Source organism: Neofelis nebulosa, chromosome 5 (assembly GCF_028018385.1).
Source record: "Neofelis nebulosa isolate mNeoNeb1 chromosome 5, mNeoNeb1.pri, whole genome shotgun sequence".
NCBI lineage: Eukaryota > Metazoa > Chordata > Mammalia > Carnivora > Felidae > Neofelis > Neofelis nebulosa.
Genome location: NC_080786.1, coordinates 34,600,140 through 34,620,281, shown reverse-complemented (window position 1 = coordinate 34,620,281; position 20,142 = coordinate 34,600,140). Strand labels below are relative to the sequence as shown.

At 54.5% G+C, this 20,142-nt stretch overlaps 2 protein-coding genes and 1 long non-coding RNA gene across 3 annotated transcripts in view; 1 reads left to right on the top strand and 2 right to left on the bottom strand.

The window, feature by feature from the left end:
- FOXL2NB (FOXL2 neighbor) overlaps positions 1-1,819 on the bottom strand; it is a 5,745-nt gene extending 3,926 nt beyond the window's left edge. Inside the window, 1 exon segment of the mRNA XM_058732509.1 lies at positions 1,476-1,819. Coding sequence (XP_058588492.1) covers positions 1,476-1,575 — 100 coding nt within the window. The 5' untranslated portion in view covers positions 1,576-1,819.
- A 148-nt stretch (positions 1,820-1,967) lies between these two features.
- Positions 1,968-4,716, top strand: FOXL2 (forkhead box L2). Its single transcript, XM_058730030.1, has one exon. The coding sequence runs from the start codon at positions 2,224-2,226 to the stop codon at positions 3,358-3,360; it is 1,137 nt and encodes a 378-aa protein (XP_058586013.1). The 5' UTR covers positions 1,968-2,223; the 3' UTR covers positions 3,361-4,716.
- Positions 4,717-13,215: 8,499 nt separating this feature from the next.
- LOC131511905 (uncharacterized) lies at positions 13,216-19,879 on the bottom strand. The gene is made up of 4 exons (XR_009261800.1): positions 19,628-19,879; positions 18,516-18,693; positions 16,332-16,428; positions 13,216-13,495 (listed from the first exon to the last, which is right to left on the bottom strand). It is a non-coding gene; the product is annotated as an uncharacterized LOC131511905 (long non-coding RNA).
- Positions 19,880-20,142: the final 263 nt, after the last annotated feature.

Below are 20,142 nucleotides of genomic sequence, written 5' to 3'. Positions count from 1 at the left end.
GGAGAAAACAATCAAGCTACTTTGAGATATTTTCAATGGTGGGTGGAAGAGGGTATTTACGGAGGTGAGTTTAGGAGAGCCCTGCTCCCTCTAACTGTAATGGTCAGAACAAGCTGTCCTGCTGACCTCTCTGGAGTCATTTTCAAGAGGCTGAATTCCAAAGAGCCCCATCACCCTGTCCTCCTTTCCTTTAATCTCGGAATGTAGATCAGAGACCTGAGAGGGAAGTAGGCAGCACATGAAGGTGGCCATGGGTGCTGGGCCCACAGGCCACTAAGGGCTCTTCAGGCTTCCTCAGAGACTGGGCAGCCTAGGAGGAAGAGGTAGTAATGAGCACAGGGGCAGCCACTCCTTGCCTTCCAGACATAGGACACACCCCTGTATGACATCCATTCAGTCCACCTTCCTCCCCCAAAGTATCCTGACTTCAGTACCAAGGAGGTGGGAGCCTGGGGATTCAAAACACCAGCCATCTCTCTCACACTTTATGATTGCAGACTTTTTGTCAAAGCTAAGTTAAAACTGTTAAAAAGCACAGCTGCCTTTTCTGCCAGCATTCATTTTCCCTGAGACAATCTCAGGGCATGCAGGTGTAACTGGGACCCATTCAGACTTCTGCTTAAGGCAGGTGAGCATTCATTCACCCCTCAGCCCTAGAGAAAGATCAGAACAAATGTCTTGTCAAGAGAGAGATTTGAACAAATGCCTCCCTCACAGCCTCTTGCTTTTCTTCCCAGTCTGTAACAGAATATTGACAAAAGAAGGGGGAAAGGGGGAAGGGACGAAAAGAAGGAAGAAAAGAGAGAGGGGAGGAGAGAGAAAAGAGAGGAAAAAGAAAGAAGATCCCGGAACCACGTTTACTGCTGGATGATACACATGTACCCTTACATATCTGTAAGTATAAATGTTTTACCAGAAATATAAATCGCACCTTGTCCGTGTGCATACCTGTGTTTTTGCACCAGTACATGTGTCTCAAAGATAGACCCTCCCCATGACCTCTATATGTGATACCGGTGCACATGCAAATAAAATCCCCCAAAGCCCCACAGCAACAGTCACACCGTGCAGGAGCAGGACTAGAGTAGGGTCTGCTTGGTGTTGTTAAAGCACACATACAACCCTACCCGTAGGATTACAACGCGGATTCTGAGGAGGGTCCCTAGGTTCAGGGGCAGCGCAAGGAAAGGTCAAGGGGCTTCGGGTGGAGCTTCTGGGCACCCCTTCCCGATCCTCTCCTCAACCCCATTCGGCCCAGTCACTCTTAAAGCGCCACGGACAGGCCAGGCCAGGCCGAGGCTTCTTGGTTCGGTGACCCTCGTTTCTAGGCTGATTTTCCCAAAGCTACCGCGCAGCTCTCTCCATCCCACCTCCATCCAGCCCCCTCCCCGTCCCGCCCCTCCCCCAGCCCCAAGCTAGAAGTTTAGCCCCGAGACCGCCGCAAAGGGCAGAGCAGAGGAGTCGTTTTCCTTCACCTGAAAGCCGCGAGGAGGCTTGGCGCGCCTCTCCTCGCTAGGGCCCGAGCTCCCTGGGCACTGGCCGAGTGCGGACGGACCCCGCCGGAGCCCTCGGCATCTCCCGGCCCAATCCGCAGAGCCAGCACCCGCGGATTGCAAGGGCTTGCGAAAGCGTGAGCCCGGTCGTCCGCCGGGCCCCCTCAGCTCGCTGGGAGGGGGCAGGCCGGTCCGGGCTGTGCGGGGCGTTTACAAAAAGTGACTTGGAGATGAACTCGCCCGTGCGCGACTGGCCGCCCCGCTATAGGGGCGAAGGCGCCTGACGCAAGCGGAACTCCGCGGAGCCCATACGAATCAGAACTGAGCGAGGCTCCTGGCGCACTAGGGACTCCAGGAGGCAGCTCCGCCAGAGACGCGGGTCGTGCCTCGGGAAACCGGAGGGTGGGGGGAGGGGAAGAGCGCCGAAAAGAAAACCCACCGAGGCGGGGACTGGCCTGGGCGGGGAGGGGCGGCGGGGCCGGAGCCCCTCTCTGCTGGGCGGACTCCCCATGGCCAGAGGCTGAGCTCCACTCCCGCCAGCCGCTCCCTAGGGGAAGGGGAAGAGGAGAGGAAAGGAGCGAGAGGCCGCCAGCGAGCGAGCACTGGCGGCATCCGCAGTCTCCAGAAGTTTGAGACTCGGCGGTGAGCGGACTTGTGCGCCCAGACTCTGCCGCGCCAGCGCCAAGGGAAAAGAGCAGGGGCTGCCTGGCTGCCGCGCGCCGGCTTTGTCATGATGGCCAGCTACCCCGAGCCCGAGGACGCCGCGGGGGCCCTGCTGGCCCCGGAGACCGGCCGCGCAGCCAAGGAGCCCGAGGCGCCGCCGCCGCCGCCGAGCCCCGGCAAGGGAGGCGGCGGCGGCGCCGGGACAGCCCCGGAGAAACCCGACCCCGCGCAGAAGCCCCCGTACTCGTACGTGGCGCTCATCGCCATGGCGATCCGAGAGAGCGCCGAGAAGAGGCTCACGCTGTCCGGCATCTACCAGTACATTATTGCCAAGTTCCCGTTCTACGAGAAGAACAAGAAGGGCTGGCAGAATAGCATCCGCCACAACCTCAGCCTCAACGAGTGCTTCATCAAGGTGCCGCGCGAGGGCGGCGGCGAGCGCAAGGGCAACTACTGGACGCTGGACCCGGCCTGCGAGGACATGTTCGAGAAGGGCAACTACCGGCGCCGCCGCCGCATGAAGCGGCCCTTCCGGCCGCCGCCCGCGCACTTCCAGCCCGGCAAGGGGCTCTTCGGGGCCGGAGGCGCCGCGGGCGGCTGCGGCGTCGCTGGCGCCGGGGCCGACGGCTACGGCTACCTGGCGCCCCCCAAGTACCTGCAGTCCGGCTTTCTCAACAACTCCTGGCCACTACCGCAGCCGCCTTCGCCCATGCCCTACGCCTCCTGCCAGATGGCGGCGGCCGCTGCAGCGGCGGCCGCCGCCGCTGCAGCCGCGGGCCCGGGCAGCCCGGGCGCGGCCGCGGTGGTCAAGGGGCTGGCTGGCCCGGCCGCCTCGTATGGGCCGTACTCACGCGTGCAGAGCATGGCGCTGCCTCCCGGCGTGGTGAACTCGTACAACGGCCTGGGAGGCCCGCCGGCCGCCCCCCCGCCGCCGCCGCACCCTCACTCACACCCGCACGCACACCATCTGCACGCGGCCGCCGCACCCCCGCCGGCCCCGCCGCACCACGGGGCAGCCGCACCGCCCCCGGGCCAGCTCAGCCCCGCCAGCCCTGCTACCGCCGCGCCCCCGGCGCCCGCGCCCACTAATGCGCCGGGCCTGCAGTTCGCCTGCGCCCGGCAGCCCGAGCTCGCCATGATGCATTGCTCTTACTGGGACCACGACAGCAAGACCGGCGCGCTGCACTCGCGCCTCGATCTCTGAGAACCCAGCGCGCGCCGGCTGCGAGGATGCAGGGACGTGCGACGCCGGCCTTAGCCGCAGCCACAGCCTCCGGCCGGACCACGCGCCCTCTGTGGGGCCATCTTCTGAGCCAGCGTCCAAGGCCCTCTGCGCCTCCTCGCTCCCCAGCTCCTCTCGCCCCTCTTTGTCTCCTCCGCTTCTCCTCCTGTTACTCGCCCCCCTGCCCTCTCTGCCCTCTCGCTCCTCCGGCCTGCAGGCCGCCTCTCCGTGCGCCTTTTGCAGGCCTCGTCTCCTCCCGACGCCCGAGCCTCCTGGCTGGACACCCCATGCCAAAATTCAGAACCGAGAGGAAGTGCCGGGGCCGAGGTGCAGCCGGGCGTCGGCCGTGCAGACCTCTTGGCCTTCTCACACAGGTCGGTGCGCTCGCGCTCGGCTTTCCCCGCCCGGCTGCCGCGCAGTCCTTGGCTGGAAGCGTCGGTCCGGGCGGGCAACGAGAACCCGCGCCGCCAGAGAAAGGGACAAACGTGTGTTTGCTCCACGCTCCACGTAGCCTCCTGGAGCAGCTCAGAAGCGGCTAGCCCGGGCCCAATGGATGGGGCGGGGGTTGGGCCCGAGCAGGGAGCGGGGCTGCCTCGCGCGGCGGCCTGTGCGGGGGGTTTACAGCACGTCCGGCCTCAGAGACAGGCTGCGCGTCCTCCGTTCCCGGTCCCGGAGCTTCGGGAACCTCCAGGCCCCAGGCGGCCGGCTACAGTTTCGCCCAAAAGATCGGGAGGGCTGTTTTAGATAACATTTAAAAAATATTTTTTTAAAGAAAAAACTAACCGGGAAAACCGGCGAAGTATTGTGGCCTTGGAATTTGCTAAAGCAAAACATGAAAATCTCTTCCAGGAGATTTGAAGTAGAATTCCTGTCGGGCCTTCAGAAAGCTATGTTCAGAGAGGTAGGAGAATATGCTCAGTAAAAGATGGTTTCCTTTACGAATTGGTGGGGGGGGGGGGGGGTTCTCCCCTCTATCTAAAAACAAACAAATCAAAAACAAGTTTCCCCGGATCTTCCGATGCAAGCCCGGAGTGCGGGGAGATCACTGCCTGCCTGGCGGACGCTACAGGGACGGCTTGTGCTCTCTCTGATTTTTGTTTTGCAAACGTCTTGCTTCTCCCACCTTGGGCAGGAGAAATGTGAAACCCGGCAGCAGTCGGACCAGGCGGGCTTGTGGCCCCGAGCCGGCTGGCCCGAAACCCCTAGACCTGGTTGTTCCGTAGTGTGTCGTTTTGGAGGACCAAATTTTCTAGAAAGAACTAGAGCACTTTTGTTGTTTTGTTTGTTTGTTGTTACTGTCTTGTCAATTCCCAAATAAATTTTTTGTTTTAACACGGACTTCTATTATTTCCGCTTCGCCTAAGTATGTTCAGCAGCTGGTTAAAAGAGGGAGATGTCCAGCCAAATTTTATACTCTTTCAGATAAATAAGAGTTGAGGGCAGCCCGAGTGGAGGGCGTTTGTGGTTGTCGCTGCTGCTTTGTTTTCCGGGAGATTGTTTTCTGTGTCATCGCTGGTCTGTTGCGGCTGTTTAACGTCATCAAAGAGACTTTATCAGTGGTTCGTTCACAAGGCGTAGGTGTAGGTAGGATTTGTTCGATTTGTGCAACTGTTCAGGTTTGTATTTTACCTCTTACACAGTGGTACTAAGTGTATGGACTGTGTTTTCATTATATTGAACTCATACGTTTATATTTTTCCAGACAAATATAGTAACTAGAAGAATTTATTCCAAATAGAGAAAATCCTGGTTGGGGAAATGTTCTGCAGGCTGCAAGCCTCTGTACAAATGTAAGGAGCGACTTACATTGATTGCTTTATTATTTTTAATAATCAGAATTCATTTACCTTAAGATATGTGTAAGAGATTTAGGAGTATCAGAGAGGAATGGACACTGCATGGCTGTAGAAATCTAATTTTTTTCCTTCTTGTCCTCTACTGAGACTCTTCAAATAACGAATTCAGACTGGTGCTTCTGCGCTGGCACACGGACACTTGACCATGTTGCAGACCCGGGAGCTCTAGCGGTATGATGGGTGGGCAGCCTTCATTCGGCTGATGGGATGACAGGTATTGGCTGGTTTTTCCCTGGACTGTGGTACAGCTTGGGCTGGACCCCGCTCCATCCATGTGTCCATCACCACCCCTACTCAGGCCCCAGACAGTAGTGACCACAGGTCCAGGCTGACCAGCAGCCCAGGGGCACCTGGTGACAGGGACCAAGGCTACAGGCCTCCCACTTCAATCTATACTACTGGCCATGCTGTAGGATCATGGCGGGGGGTGGGGGGTGATCCCTGTTATGTGTTATTGGGCCCCAAGAGGAAGTAGCTCTGATTCAGGACACCTTTCCTCCCTTGGGTATCACTGGGGAGATTGGAAGGTGGAGGATAAAGCCATCGCTGTTCTGAGGAGCATCACCCTGTGCCCTCAACTGGAGCCTGCCAATGCCAGGGGAGCCGGAAAGAGCAGGCTGGTGAGGGAGGTTCAGCTGGGGTGAATAGCCCAAGAGACTGGTCAGGCCTAGTATCCGCGTGCTTCTAGTGAACCATTGCACCATTGTCTGGCTAAAAGGAGTTGCAGGAAAGAAAGTGGACTGCCGTGTGCTTGTCTGTCTGTGCTTTCTGTGGTGTGAACATGTATCCCATGGGCAGTTGTGTTGTCTATGCCTGCTGCAAATATGTGTGTACAGTGTAAGTCATGTCCTGGTGACAGGATGGGAGGTGTGTACGTCTGTCATTAGCCTTCGGAGAGGGCATATATTTGGGGCGTTGTAATAATCATATGCCTACTACTCAAGGAGTGCTTACTGGGAGGACAGTGTGTGTTGCATTCATAAGCCATCGGTAATGTGTGCAGTTATGTTCTCGGTATATAATTCTGGCTTGCTGAATGATAAGAGAGAATACATACAGACACTTTGCTTGAGCTGGGTAAGGCTGTCTGTTCTAGGGTTAGTTCTCAGCACCTCCTAACCGCTATCCCAAGCAGAGAAAGCAAAAGAGGGAAGTCTCCAGAGCAGAGCCTTCAGTGAGGTAGGGGAAGCTGGCCTAGGCCAGCGCTGGAGGACAGCTTCTCTCTGTCCCCAAGAGCTGAAAGGCAAGAGGAACCCAAGGCTGCAGAGGGAGTGGGAGTCTCACCAAGTATGGAGGATGAAATGAAGGAATCAGTGAGGGATTCCTGGTCTACACAGGGATTAGAGGAGAGATCCCACACAGAGAAGGCAGATAGATCATACCCCCACTTCCCAATGGATGCCCACAGGAAGACATCTGTCTCTAATTCCAGCCCTAGGGGTTTCTCCATAACTCTATAGTTTGGTCATTTCCCCCACTGCTAAAAGTTTGAGGCAATGACTGACCTTCTTCATCTCTCATTTCCTTTCTCTCCTCTCCTTCTTTGCACTTTTGAGTTTCTAATAGAGAAGATGATTTAAGGAATTCCCTCAGTGAGGGCAAAAGTATTTAAGAGAGTTCCTGATATATATATAGCAGTTATGCCTTAGCACTTACAGTCTGGTCTAGATGGCTGGACTGTGTTGGTGTATGTATTTATGTTTGTCAGTGTATACTATAAATACAATTTAGAGTTTGATGCAAATACCCTGCCAGTTTCTGCATCTCCTGGGTAATGAGTGCCTACACATGATATTGAATGAGGAGTATGTGTGTGCTTATGCAGGTAAACATCCTCACACTCATCACTGACAAATGAGCCCCCCTCCTCACACTTACACACAAATTTTTGGTCATCCCTGACCCCCTAAGACTGCCCAGCCAAAATACTTGGGTTGAACGGGGTAAGGTGTCCTGTTCTCAGGGGGATGAGGGAGAAATCAGTGCCAGTGCAGTACATGTACCAAGGAACTGTCAAATGGGGACCTAGGGTGTTTTCTGGGATGGCCTCACACCCTACTCCAGAGGATGTCGTGGCCCCGCTTCCCCTTTGCATAAGTAAAGAGTTCACTGCCCTACATCCCCAGTTTGGGCGGGCATCAAGCTTAGGATACTTCACCTGAGGTTAGGTGCTGGGCTGTCCCACTAAGGGAGGCTGGAGCTCCAAGCTTCTAAAAGCCCCCTGGTGGTGGGTGGAAATCAGGGGCAAACCACAGCTTCTTGCAGTCAGTGGGGCAAGAGAGGATGGGCCAAGGAACTGGGTCAGACCCAAGACAGTCTGCCCATGAATAAGCTCTTCCCTTAACGGAGGCTTGGAGCACCAGCACCACTGGGCCAGGGAGGGCATCACGGTCAGGAAGCTGCCTGGTTGGGCTAAGGAGCCCTGCAGTGCCCCTACCCTGTGGAGCTAAGCTGGTGGTGACCATGCCTTATTGGTCCCACTCGCTACTTCTATGGGGCTGTCCCTGCTTCTTGGAGTAGCCTGTGGAACCTACAGGAAAGGATGGGACTAGGAAGCATACCTCTCCTGTGTGGTAGGGACCAGAGCCATGGAGCGGTTGGGAGCAATCGTCATGCCCCTGGTTCTGCCTTAGAAACAGCAAGAAATTAAGGATTCTTGAAACCAGGCACTCTGTATCTGCTTTCTAATTTCTGGAGACAGGGCTCTATTCTGTCACAAAAGAATGCACCCCAAGTCTCTTAGCTTACATTTAAGGAACCAGAGGTCCTGAGAAGAAAAGGCCCATCCAATGGTCATCCAACTATCTGTGGGGCAAACGGCCTTGGGAATTTTAGAAAGCATTGTGAGCACTGAGCCCAGCTGCTCACTGGGCTCTCTGAGTGGCACAGGCCCTGCAGCCCGATGTTTGATGTTCCAGAAGCTCAGTGGGTAAAGGGATAGCCAGCCAGAGGAGAAAGAAGCCCAGGACTGAGCTGCAAGCAGATTGTCCCCCCAGGACATTCCACTGGACCTGCTGTTTGCTGCACAGGCTCCAGCTTAGCGATAAGCTCTGACAAGCTTGTTGTGAGACCATGTCCTCCCAGGGAGGTGGCCTATGCGGGATGGGGCAAGGCCTATTCAGCTGGGAAGAACTAGTGTAGAGCCCAACAACCCCCTGTAATAACTGTGCAACCTTGAGCAAAGCACCCATTCTGAATTTCAGTTTTCTCATCTATGAAATAGAAATAAGTATATATATTTCACGGGGTTATTAAAGTAATTAAATGCTCTAATGTAAAAATGCTCAGTTTGTAGTAGATGGTCAATATGGTTTTCCGTCCCACATTGAAAGGAGGAAAGAGAAGGAGGGAGGGAAGGAGAGAAGGAGGGAAGAAGGAAGGAAGGAAGGAAGGAAGGAAGGAAGGAAGGAAGGAAGGAAGGAGGAAGGAAGGGAGAGAGGGAGAGAGGGAGGGAGGAAGGACGGAAGGGAGGGAGGAAACGCCTTCCGTAGTAACCTTGTAAGGTCTGATATTCTATCCCAGTGGCCATAGCCACCCCTGGGCCCCCAAGAGCCCAGACCATGGAGCACCTTTCCAAGTCTGGGCGCAGGGGATTGCATCTCCCTGCCCCAGCCCCTTGACCTGCAGAATGAGGTGCGTGCTGTTGCTGTGGCAGTGAATGCCCGAGCCCTGGGGCTCCTCCAACCGCCCTTTCTTCTCCTAAGGCAATCTTCTCGGATAAACGAGGTTTTCTCTGACAAAGGCCCAGCTGACCTGCGGAGTGTGACACCCGTCCAGGCACAGCCGCCACCCTCAGGCTCTTGGGCCGACGCCTCCCACCCTCAGGCGCCTCCCTTTGGAACGCGGAGCTGTTTGAACATTTTCCCCGATTTTTCAGAAAAGCGGTAGGTAGCGACCGGGCGGGAAGTTGCGGAGGTCAGCTTGTGGGAGAGCCCCCCCCCCCTCCCGCCCTCGGTATTTGTGGAGAAACGAGAAATCTGAGGGGCAAACGCAGGAAGCGGGTTGGGCCGAGCTGCGGCGGGCAGGGGCGCCGCGGGCGGGAGGGGAGCAGGGACGGTGTGGGGCCAGTGGCTCCGAAGACCCGGGCCTGTGCCGCCGGAGCCTCCGGTTTGCAGGCCCGGTGGCGGCGCTGCAATCGCGGAGCTGCGAGCGCGGAGCGGTCGCTTCCTGGCAGCTCTAAACAAAATTCGGGGTAAACGACCGGGCCGCTGTGAGCCCCGGGTGCTCCCGCCGGCAGGGAGGGCAGAGGAAGCGCGGGAGACCCCCAACGTCCCCAGCGACGCCGAGCGCAGAGGACAGAGGCCGCCCGAGCCCCCGCCACACCGGCAGGCCAACTCCGGTTCTCCAAGTTGGGAGTCCAGCCTGACTGTGTTGGTAATAATACTAACGAGCCGAATCAAACAAAACCTTTCCCCGGATTTTCCTCTACGTACAAAGGAAAATTACTCCTCTAGGCAGGCAAAGAAAAGGAAAGGGCAGGATCCCAGGAAACTTCCATCTCTATGGACGAGGAGGGAAGGCGAATATGCTTTTTGCTTTTTTTGTTTGCTTCTAGGGGGGAAAAAAGGAAATTCGACACATATTTTTAAAAAATCTCTCCCCAACAAACGCTAAAGTCTGTGAGTGTGAGCAGAGTCAGGAAACCGAGCCCCAGCCTGCAGTGACACCGGGCCTTTGTCTTCTTTCCTGAAGCCCCCAAGACTGCTGACCGCGCCGAGATAAAGGCCGGGTCAGAGCCCTGCGGAATCCCGAGGGAGGGGGCCGCAGAGCCTTCCCACTGGCCACTTCCAACAGGCCGGCCTTGCCGGAACCGGGGTTCCCAGGCCGGGCGCTGCTCCCCCGACCCCAGGCCCAGCTCCGGCACCGAGCCGCGCCGCCCGACTTTCCCCGAGAGCCTTCTGCCACTAAATTCCTTCTGCCACTACGTTCCCACCAGCATTACGTTCTGCTCCCTAAAGGCTCTCAGAGGGTGAGCGGCCGTGGCTCCCCGCCGGACCTCGCCCGACTTGGTCTTCAGAGTGGAACCGTGCGCAACTTTTGCGGAGACGCGCGTTCGCGGCGGCTGGGCTCGGTTGGCCAACAGGATCCGAACCCGTTTGGTGTCCGTCGCAGCTAAGCCTCTGTGCCTTCTCGCGGCCCGGGAAGCTCCTCCAGCGCTTGGCCTCAATTTTTCTGCCTCACGCTCTCTCGTCCGCCGAAGGGTCTGCGGGAGATGGCGGGATAACGTTTGTGGCCCCATCCTATTGGTGTGTGTGGTTTAGAAACGCGGGTCGCCGAAGGACTCGAGCCTCTGCGGCGTTGCCTCTGCGTGGCGGCGGCCTCGGTTTCCCAGAGTAGAGTACGCATGGACTCCTTTTCTCCGCAGACACATCCAGGTGATGCGAGGGCTGGGCGGCTCGGAATCCTACCCGAGAGAGGGAAAACGAGCCCCGCGACCTTCGGGTGAGGAGGTGGACTGACCTCCCGTAGCCACGCTGCGCGCCTCCCACGCACACCATTTGCGGGCCCGGAGGGCCCCAGTCCGCTGCAGCCGCACCTTCCACAACGGACGGAGAACCCTCGGTTCGCCTGTCTTCCTGATGGTTTGTGAAGGTAGGGGGCCCAGACCGTCTTTCCTGAGCTGAATGGAGGAATCTGGGTCCCTCTTTTGTCTTCCTCGGGACGCAACGTAGGGAGGTAAAGAAAACCCGACAGAGGAGTGAGGACCTGCAGCCTCGCGTGCTTGGAGTGCCCTCCACCTCTTCCTTTTTTTTGCCCCTTGCCCCCACCAGCCGATTCGCGGATCTTGGTCCCCAGCGAAACTGGAGCTGCCCACCGGCCTGCAGATGAGAGATGAAGGAGCCGGGCGGCGCCGAGTCGCTGACCGGATCCGGGCTTTCCCGCACCGTGGAGCGGCACGTCTCCCCCGGTGGCACCGACCCAGTTGGAGAGAAACGGGTCGGCTGGGCCGCGCGCACACTCCGCCTCTAGGCACAAACAGTAGTGTTCGAGTGCGGAGTGTGCATGCACACGTCAGCACGAGGGTGTCCCGTATCTATGTGCATGTACAGTAGACGCATACATGTGTGCCTTTGCCATGCATCTAGGGAGACAAGCAAACACATTGTCACACGAGTGACGTGCATGCGCCCACGTTTGTGTGCTGTTCTTGCATGTGTCCTGTTCACAGGCTATGAACACAGATGAAGCTGGCTGCTCATGAGTGAATTATGCCTCACATTTACACAAGCCTATTCAATTTTCAATCACGATTTTCACAACCACCCTGGGACATGCTCTCCTGTGGAATTTTAGATGGGGAAACAACAAGCCAAGAGAAGTTCATGGATGCCCGTTTGCACACCGTCTATAAGAGACCAAGGCCAGGCAAAGACTGCCCACTGTGGAATGTAGATGTGATGGCCCAGTGTGCTCTTAGGTTGGCCTGTTTAGCGCCCAAGCAACTCAGGCCCCTGGGCCTTTGGCCCTTCGCCAAGCTTGCCGAGACACTCAACGATCAGGTGCTGGGCTTCATTCCATTGGCGGATAAGTGGGCTCTGCCAGAGTTCGTGAACCCGATGCCCAAGACAGGGGAGCTCAGGTCACCCCGGAGCACGGAGACGGAGCACCGGAAGATTCCAGGGACAAGGCAGTCACGAGCAGCTTGATCCCAAAGCCTGGCGTGCCTGTGTCTCCAATACAGTCACGTCGGGCAAACGCGGGGTGCCGGGATCTTTTCACTGGAGCAGCAAACGCAGCAGCCCTGTGTTGTGCCAGAGCCGAAGCAGTGATGAAACTTGAATTCATTGAGTTTCTGCTGTCTTGAACTTCTCAAAACCATACAAGACCTGGAGCCCACCATGCCCATTTTACAGAAGTGTTTAGTCTGGGTTGGAATCCCCAATTATCTCTGTCCGGATCCCTCTGTCCCCAGTGCAGATCTCCAGGCTGCGGCTTGAGCCACGTCTCCTGCACGCCTCTGGGAGCCTCCCAGCTCCTAGCCTCTGACTTTCCTCCCCAAGGACGTGAATATCCTAGCTCTCACAGCATCATTTAAAAAGGTTCCTACAAGCTTGGAATCTGTTGTAGGTAGGTAGGTAGGTAGGTAGGTAGGTAGGTAGGTAGGTAGGTATTCCCTGTGTGTGTAGGGTTTTGCTTCTTGCTTCCTCTTCTGGGGCATTTGGTTACTATGGGCCCCAAGCCCTTGGTCTCCCAAACTGAGGTTGCGGGAGGGGTGTAATTGACCACAATTTGCCAGGTGCCCTTGGGCCTCGGCGCCTGACTCCTGAAGAATGAGGTCGCTGGTCGCCACGCTACAAGGCCACCCTCACCCAGCGAAGCCTGGGCGCTGGAAGGGAGCCCACTGTATGGCGAGGTCGCCAGGCGGCCGCGTAGCCTCGAGGCTGCCCTCTGCTGGCACCAAGCGACGTCATCGCCACCTCCCTTAGCGGCCCCGGGAGCTGTACCGACGAGGGGGTCGCGCTGGGCAAGGCGACCCCACAGCGCAGAGCGAGTGGCCCCACTCTCGCTGGATCCTGAGAGTGGCCGCCCCACTTGCAACCACTGCCTGGACGCTCCTGTATTTCTCGATCCCTGGCCCCTGCACCACCCCTCGGGCCCTCCTCCCCCATCCCCCACGTCGGCGCCAGAGATTCCAAGTGCTGGGACTGGGACTTGGAGAGCCAGAGCTCTACATTGGCAATCCAGCTGCTCTGCGGCTTCCGCCGGGATCCCCAGCCGACTGGCCCTCGGGAAGGAGCGGAACAGGGCGTGGGAAGCCGCAAACCCGCAGGCGTCCATCGGGCGTTTCCCTGAAGGCCGCTGGTGGACTCTGGGGACCTCAGGGAGAGCCCCGGGCTGTGCTCAAGCCTCTTTACTCCAGCACCATAGCATTGATCGGTATCCCGTGCGTTACTGCCCACACCAAGAAAACCCTGCCCTTCCGCTCCGATTGACTTCCAATCCCGTTTTAACAGTAGCCTCGGCGCCTGGATGCCTCTAGTTATAGTGCACTTGTCTCCCGAACCAAATTAAGAGCCTTCAAGGACTTGCAGGGGCCGATTGCAACCTGCCCCGCACCGAGTCTCTCTCAGGTTCTGCCTAGTGGTGAGGGAACCGATTTAAAACGCCTCTATCCACGCTCTTGAAATAAATGCTAGACGGTGAGTCGGGAAGACATTCTGTGAACTGAAATCCAAGCTGACATACAAATCAACCAATAATCATACCTGTTTACTTCCAGTGCTATATATAGGACTTTTCACATTTTCACTTTTTCCCTCCTTTACAAAGATAATTCAGAAAGATAATGAAGAAAGGTGGGGAAATAAAACATTAAAATTCAAAAAGAAAACAAAATTACAGGTAATCCCATCCCTCCCCCATGAGGTAACCACAGTTAACATTTTGGTGACTTCCTTCTATTTTGATTTTCATATTTTATATAATTGTACATGATTAAAGCCATATTTTATACAGAATTTGCAATTTTGTATCCTGCATCTTTTAATCTTTCACCATATCTTATTGAGACATGATTTTCTTTTTTTCTTTTCTTTTTTTTTCTTTTTTTTTTTAGATTTTACTTAAGTAATCTCTACACCCAATGTGGGGCTCAAACTTACAACCCTGAGGTCAAGAGTCATATGCTCTACAAATTGAGCCAGTCAGGTGCCCCCGAAACATGATTTTCAATGAACGTTTAATAATCCATCATGAGTGAATCATAATTTTTTATATAACAGAACAAATATCTTTGTTTCAGGTCCAGGAAAGTCTCCTTAGCCTCATTCTCTGGGTCCCTAAATATGTAATCAGTCATTAATCAATACGTCTAGAGTCCTTTGTTAGCCCAAAAAAGAGAGTTCATGGGCCCACCCGCAGGGCACAAAGGATCCACCCAAAATTTGGGATTGCCTGGAGCCAGGAAAGGACCTTCCAGTCCCTGCTGACAGCTGTCTCCCTTTGCAGACCAGTGAAGCTGGAGTGCTGGGAGAAAGGTCTTGAAAGAAAGAAAGCAGGGACCAGCAATGTATCAGGAGAGCTGCCCTGGAGCGCTTCTAGGACCAAACCGCCACACCCCCAGCTGGCACACAAGACAGTGTCTGTGCCCTGGGTTTCTGTGTATCTTGTAATAGGACACAAACACGCCTGTATTTGAATCCTGAATCATCCCCCTTAGAAGCTGTGTGACCTCAGAAATGCTGCTCAACCTCTCAGAACCCCATTCTTTAAATTGGAATAATAATGCTACCACATTGAGCTTTTAAAGTATTCAAAGAAATAATTACATCACTTAGCCCGGTGCCTGTGCAAAGAACTCCTCAATACATGGTAGTTACTGCTCCTACTGCCTCTGCTGTTGCTTCTGGCATTAGCTTTGGTCTTGGGGATCACTGCAATTGCCCTCTCCCTCAACTCCTGACCCCATTGCTACTGTTAAACGCAAACCCAAATCCTGGCACCAAGCCGGGTCCAGGTTCTCAGGGCTGAAGGAGTCATTTCCAGCACTCTGGTTGGGCTGCTCAGGACCTTCTGACAATCAGGCCTGGGCTTGGACTGTTTATACTAGAACCGTTAAAACAGGAAAATATGCAAACCCTTCATTCAGAGGGATCCGGCTATTGTTGGGTCAGAAATGATATTTTTGTTTCTAAAATAAAAGGTACATTTGTTCCTTTTGCACACACACACTTTTTTTTTTTTTTTTTTTTTTTTTTGGTTGTGTCTACAGAGCTAAGAGGGCAAAGCGAATGACCTGGTTCATTTGACCGGCTCAGGCAGTCAATCTGGAAAGGTCCCTTTGGCCTGATTGCTTGTATATATGGGCTCCAACAAGCCTGAACTTTGTTGAGTTCTACTCTGTATGCACACAGACTAGGCTCTTATCCATCTCCCAAATAAAATGCCATCTCCCAGACTTGACAGGGACACCAGCTCCATCTAAAAATAAGGAATCTCAGAAATCACATTAATTTAGCCAGTCTGATCCCAGGAGACTCAACAGCACAGCAAAATCTCATGGAGAGGGGAGCCTAGGTAGCTCAGTTGGTTAAGTGACTGACTCTTGATTTGGGCTCAGGTCATGATCTTGTGTTTCCTAAGATCAAGCCCATTGTTGGGCTCTGTGCTGGCAGCGGGGAGCCTGCTTGGGATTCTCTATCTCCTCTCTGCCCCTCCCCACCCCCCAAAATAAATAAAGTTAAAAAAAATTTTTTAATCTCATGGAGAAAGTTTTTAAGGAGTGGATTTCCAGATCCTCTTCAAACTGTCCAGCTTCTGCCTCTCTGGGGCTGGTGCTTGGCGATCCACGTCTGTGTGTATAAGTCAGTTCCTCCAGATGATTCTGATAAAGACTATGAACCCACATTAGGGAACCACTGCTGTGCCCAATTGAATGGAAACTGAAGTTTCTCCAAGTGGACTCCACAAAAATACAGATTCCAAAGAATCCTCTTTTGGGACCACATGGACTCACAAAGAGCCTGGTTCAAACAGCGGATGTTTGTGTGAGTGTGTGTGTGTATGGGGGTGGGGGGAATACATGTTTGTTTTCGTGTGCTTTTGTTGTGCTGTTGTCTGTGCACGTGTCAGTCCTCTTTGGCCACAAGTAACATAAATCCACCAGAGCTGGCTTAAACCAAACAGTGGGGGTGAGGGGTTGTTATAAGGACTTGTAAGGGAGCCCTGGAGCCCTGGGAGGGGTGGCAGCCAGACTTCCTGAAGGGCTAGAACAGGGGCTGGGGTGGTGGCAGCAGCCCAGGTAGCTTCCTGCCGCAGACTAACTTTTCTTGCTGCCTCTTCAAGCCTCTCCTCTGCTCTGTCCAAGGGAGAACCTCAGGGGGCACCTGGGTGGCTCAGTCAGTTAAGCGTCTGACTTCGGCTCAGGTCATGAGCTTGCGGTTTGTGAGTTCAAGCACCATCTGTGCTGACAGCCCAGAGCCTGGAACCTCCTTCAGATTCTGTGTCTCCCCCTCTCTCTGCTCCCCTCCCCAGCTCACACTCTCTATCTCTCAAAAATAAATAAAGGTTTAAAAATTTTTTTAAGGGAGGACCTCAATTATAGCTATTATCTCTGAGTCCCAATTCCACTTTCCTGTGAGAGAGAAACTGGCTCACCTGGGTCAGATCTTATCCTGGAGGTCCACCGGTGGTCCTGTCAACTGGGGGCACTGGCAAGGTGGCAGGTCCTGTAGTTATTTCTGAGGGTCTCTTCCTAGGGGGAGAGGGCAGCCACAGCACTCATTGGAGGGTAAGAAGACAACCCCCAAACTCTGCTTTGCTTCAGTCTGGCCCCTCCAACCATGCAATAAGTAGTGAGCTGCACTCCAAAAGCCACCTGGGAAGTCAGAAAAAATATTGCACCCAGGCTCTACATCTGGGGTGAAAACTCCATCAAGAGTTTTCAAAGCAACCCAGGTGAATCTAATATACAGCAAGGGTTGAGAATCATAGAAATAACCAAATAGGAAACCTATAGCCAATTTAGCCATTTCTTAAATACACAGCCTCAAAATACAACTAATTAAGAGGATAATTATTAAAACCTAATGGGTTGCATATGGCTGATTTTCATCTAAATTGGAAAGTGACATCTTAATCCAAATTTCAAATGCCATGATTACTAACATTTAACATTTTCTAAACCTCTTGATATAAATGTTCAGTTACATTCCTAAAGAAACGTGCCTTTTCTAGAGATCCTAAACCACGAGAACAAAGGATGCCTCCCCATGGCTTTGGTTGACTGACCCCAGCCCCCCCCCCCCCCCCCATAGACCACCTGCTCCTTCTTTTCCAAGGTCTCCTGCTTGTTGGGGCAATCTGAAAGCTCCCAACGCTGAATCGCACTGACCTTGTTTGCTCATGCCCACAGGCCTGTGCTTCAGGATTCCCACCCAGGAGCGTCTGACACAGGAGACCAAAGAGGAGAGGTTGTGCCTCCTTCATCAAGCTAGCTAACAATGATCAAAACTTTGTCCTAGTTCATGGCAAGCTTGAGGAGTGTCTTCATTTTGTTTTGCCTTGTTTTCCCTTCTGGTGAATTCCCAAACAATTTATCAGCCAAACAGCAAATATTTCATAAACAGCTATGATGTGCAAGGCACAGAGTAAAAAGAGAAGTATCATCTCGGAGAGATCCAGTCACTGGCAGAAGTGCAACAGCGACCCCTCTAGGCCTGGCCTTGCGTGGATCCCAACAGCATATGAAAGGGATCCCTTTCTCAGCTTCCTGTTCTTTCCAGCCTGGCCCAGGGCTGGGACTCAAGCAAATGGGAGAGGATAAGGATGACAGGAAGGAAAAGGGAGCTGTCATGCTTGGCTGAATGCAGGAATGGGGGTGGGAGTTGGGGGATGCTGCTCTTCCCAAGCTTGAACCACCCTGAGAACTGTTTCCTGGCCCCAGCACCAGGTAGCACAGACAGCAAGACCAAATTGCCTTCAGAAAACTGGGAAAGGCAGTCACACAAAGGCCAGTGGCTGAGGTACAGAAAGGGCTTGGAGATGCCAAAAACAGCCTTAGGTAGCACTTTTCAAAGTGTGGAGCCCAGACCATCAGTATCACCTGGGATCTTGTTTGAAATACAAACTCTCAGCACCACCTCAGACACACTGAATCAGCAACTGTAGGGGGTGGGGACAGCAACCCAAGCCCTCCAGGTTATTCTGATCCACAATGAAGTTTGAGAGCCATTGGTCCACTCTAGGGAATGCAAGGAGGGAAGGCACTTACTTGTCCCAGATAGCCCACTCCTGAATCACATAGTAAGTCTAACCTCTTCCAGGCTTAGATCTCTAAGCAGGTTCCATGACCTCAGATGTCACCCCAGCAAGAATTACTGCCACTGTCCTCCCCACCACCCACCCCCTATAACCCCTCCCCCACCCCACCCCACCCCCACAGACTCTCCCTGTCAGAGATGACTCACAGCCCAGGCACAATGACACAGAGCCAGGGGCCTCTCTGGAGGCTGGGGATATGGAGAGAAACATCACCCTGCCTGGAGTCCTAGGGCAGTTAGTTACCAGTGTTTTTTTCTTTTTTTTTAGTTTTTTTAATGTTTATTTATTTCTGAGAGAGAGAGGGAGGGAGAGAGAGAGAGCAAGAGCCAGTATGAGTGGGGGAAGGGCAAAGAGCGAGGGAGACAGAGGATCTGAAGCCTGCTCCATGCTGATGGCAGCAGGGCTTGAACCCACAAACCGTGAGATCATGACCTGAGCTGAAGTCGGTTGCTTAACTGACTGAGCCACCCAGGTGCCCCACCAGTGTTTTTCAAAGGCCTTCAGCACTCGCCCACTTACCTACACAGGCTGCTGGGAAATTCCAGCCCCTGAGCTTTGGAGTGGGACTTGCTTGGTATACTGCTGGACAAAGGTGGTCAATCAAAAACAGGCTCCAAAGGAAAGTGAAGCTAGGCATATTCATATCTACCAAGTGATTCTCAAAGTGGTGTCTCTGGACCGGCAGCATCAGCATTACCTGGAAAACGTAAACTATGAGACCCCACTCCACCTACAGAATCAGAAATCCTGGGGGTGGGGCTCAGCAATCTGCGCTCTTTCTTTTTTTTTTTTTTTTTTTTTTTTTTTTTTTTTTTTAATTTTTAACGTTTATTTTCAAGAAAGAGAGAGAGCGAGTTGAGCCAGGGGACGGACAGAGAGAGGGAGACACAGAATCCGAAGCAGACTCCAGGCTCTGGGCTGAGAGCACGGAACCCTACGCGGGGCTCAAACTCAGGAACTGAGAGATCATGGTCTCAGCCGAAGTCGGACACCCAACCGACTGAGCCACCCAGGGGCCCCAGCAATCTGTGCTTTAACCAGCCCTCCAGGAGAGTCTGAGCCTCCCTTACCCAAATGTGAGGACCACTGGCGGGGAGCTGATTTCAGCTCATCCAGGAGCCAGCCCAGCAGCGGGGTGCCTAGCTGACTTAAAGGATTAGGACCCCCCGCGGGCTGTCGGCACTGAGGCCGGGGACTGCAACGTCCCCACCGCGTGGCCGAGCTGCCCCCCAGTCCGCAGTCCCTGCCAAGTGTCGCGGGGTCTGCAGGCCTGGGGCCGCAGGCAGTGGCCTCGCGGGGAGGAATGACGGCCGTGAGACTCCACTCTGACTTATTTTGTTCCATTCCGGGAGGAATAATTTGTTTCGTATTGGAATCAAAGCGCCTCTCGCGGCGCTTCCGTTTTATCCCGGCCGCCCTGGGGCGGGGCGGGAGGAAGAGGCTCGGCCCCGCGCCGCGGCTGCTTCCCATTAGCGCAGGCATGGTCCCCATTACGCGGCGGAGCCTGTCCCAGCTAACCGGACGCAGCTGACCCGCCCCTGCGCCGCGACACCCAGAGACTCATCCCTCCCCACCCTGATGGCAGATGGCCCCGGTGGCGGGATCCGACCCAGGCCGTCCAAAGAGCTCACCTCCGCGGCTTGGCAGGCACGGTTTCTGCCATCACCCCGTTGGAGGTGCTCCTTGGAGTCAGGCACTGCCCTTCAGAGGGCACTTCCAGGCCTCATCTCTTCAGTGGAAGTTGGTTCAGGGGGCTCCTCCACGCCAAGCGCGGAGCCCAACGTGGGGCTTGAACTCACAACCCCAAGATCAAGATCTGAGCTGAGATCAAGAGGCGGACGGACACTTGGGGGCGCCCGGGTGGCTTCGTCGGTTGAGCCTCAGACTGGATTTCGGCTCAGGTCATGATCCCACGGGTTCGTGAGTTCCAGCCGGGCATCTGCGCTGACAACACAGAGCCTGCTTGGAATTCTCTTTCACACTCTTTCTCTGTTCCTCCCCTGCCCAATCTCTCTCTCTTTCTCTCTCTCAAAAAATAAATAAGCTTAAAAAAAAAAAAAAAAAAGTCAGACACTTAACCAACGGAGCCACCCAGGCACCCCCACCCCCCAAATTTTTCACTAATAAGAAAGAACAGGGGCACCTG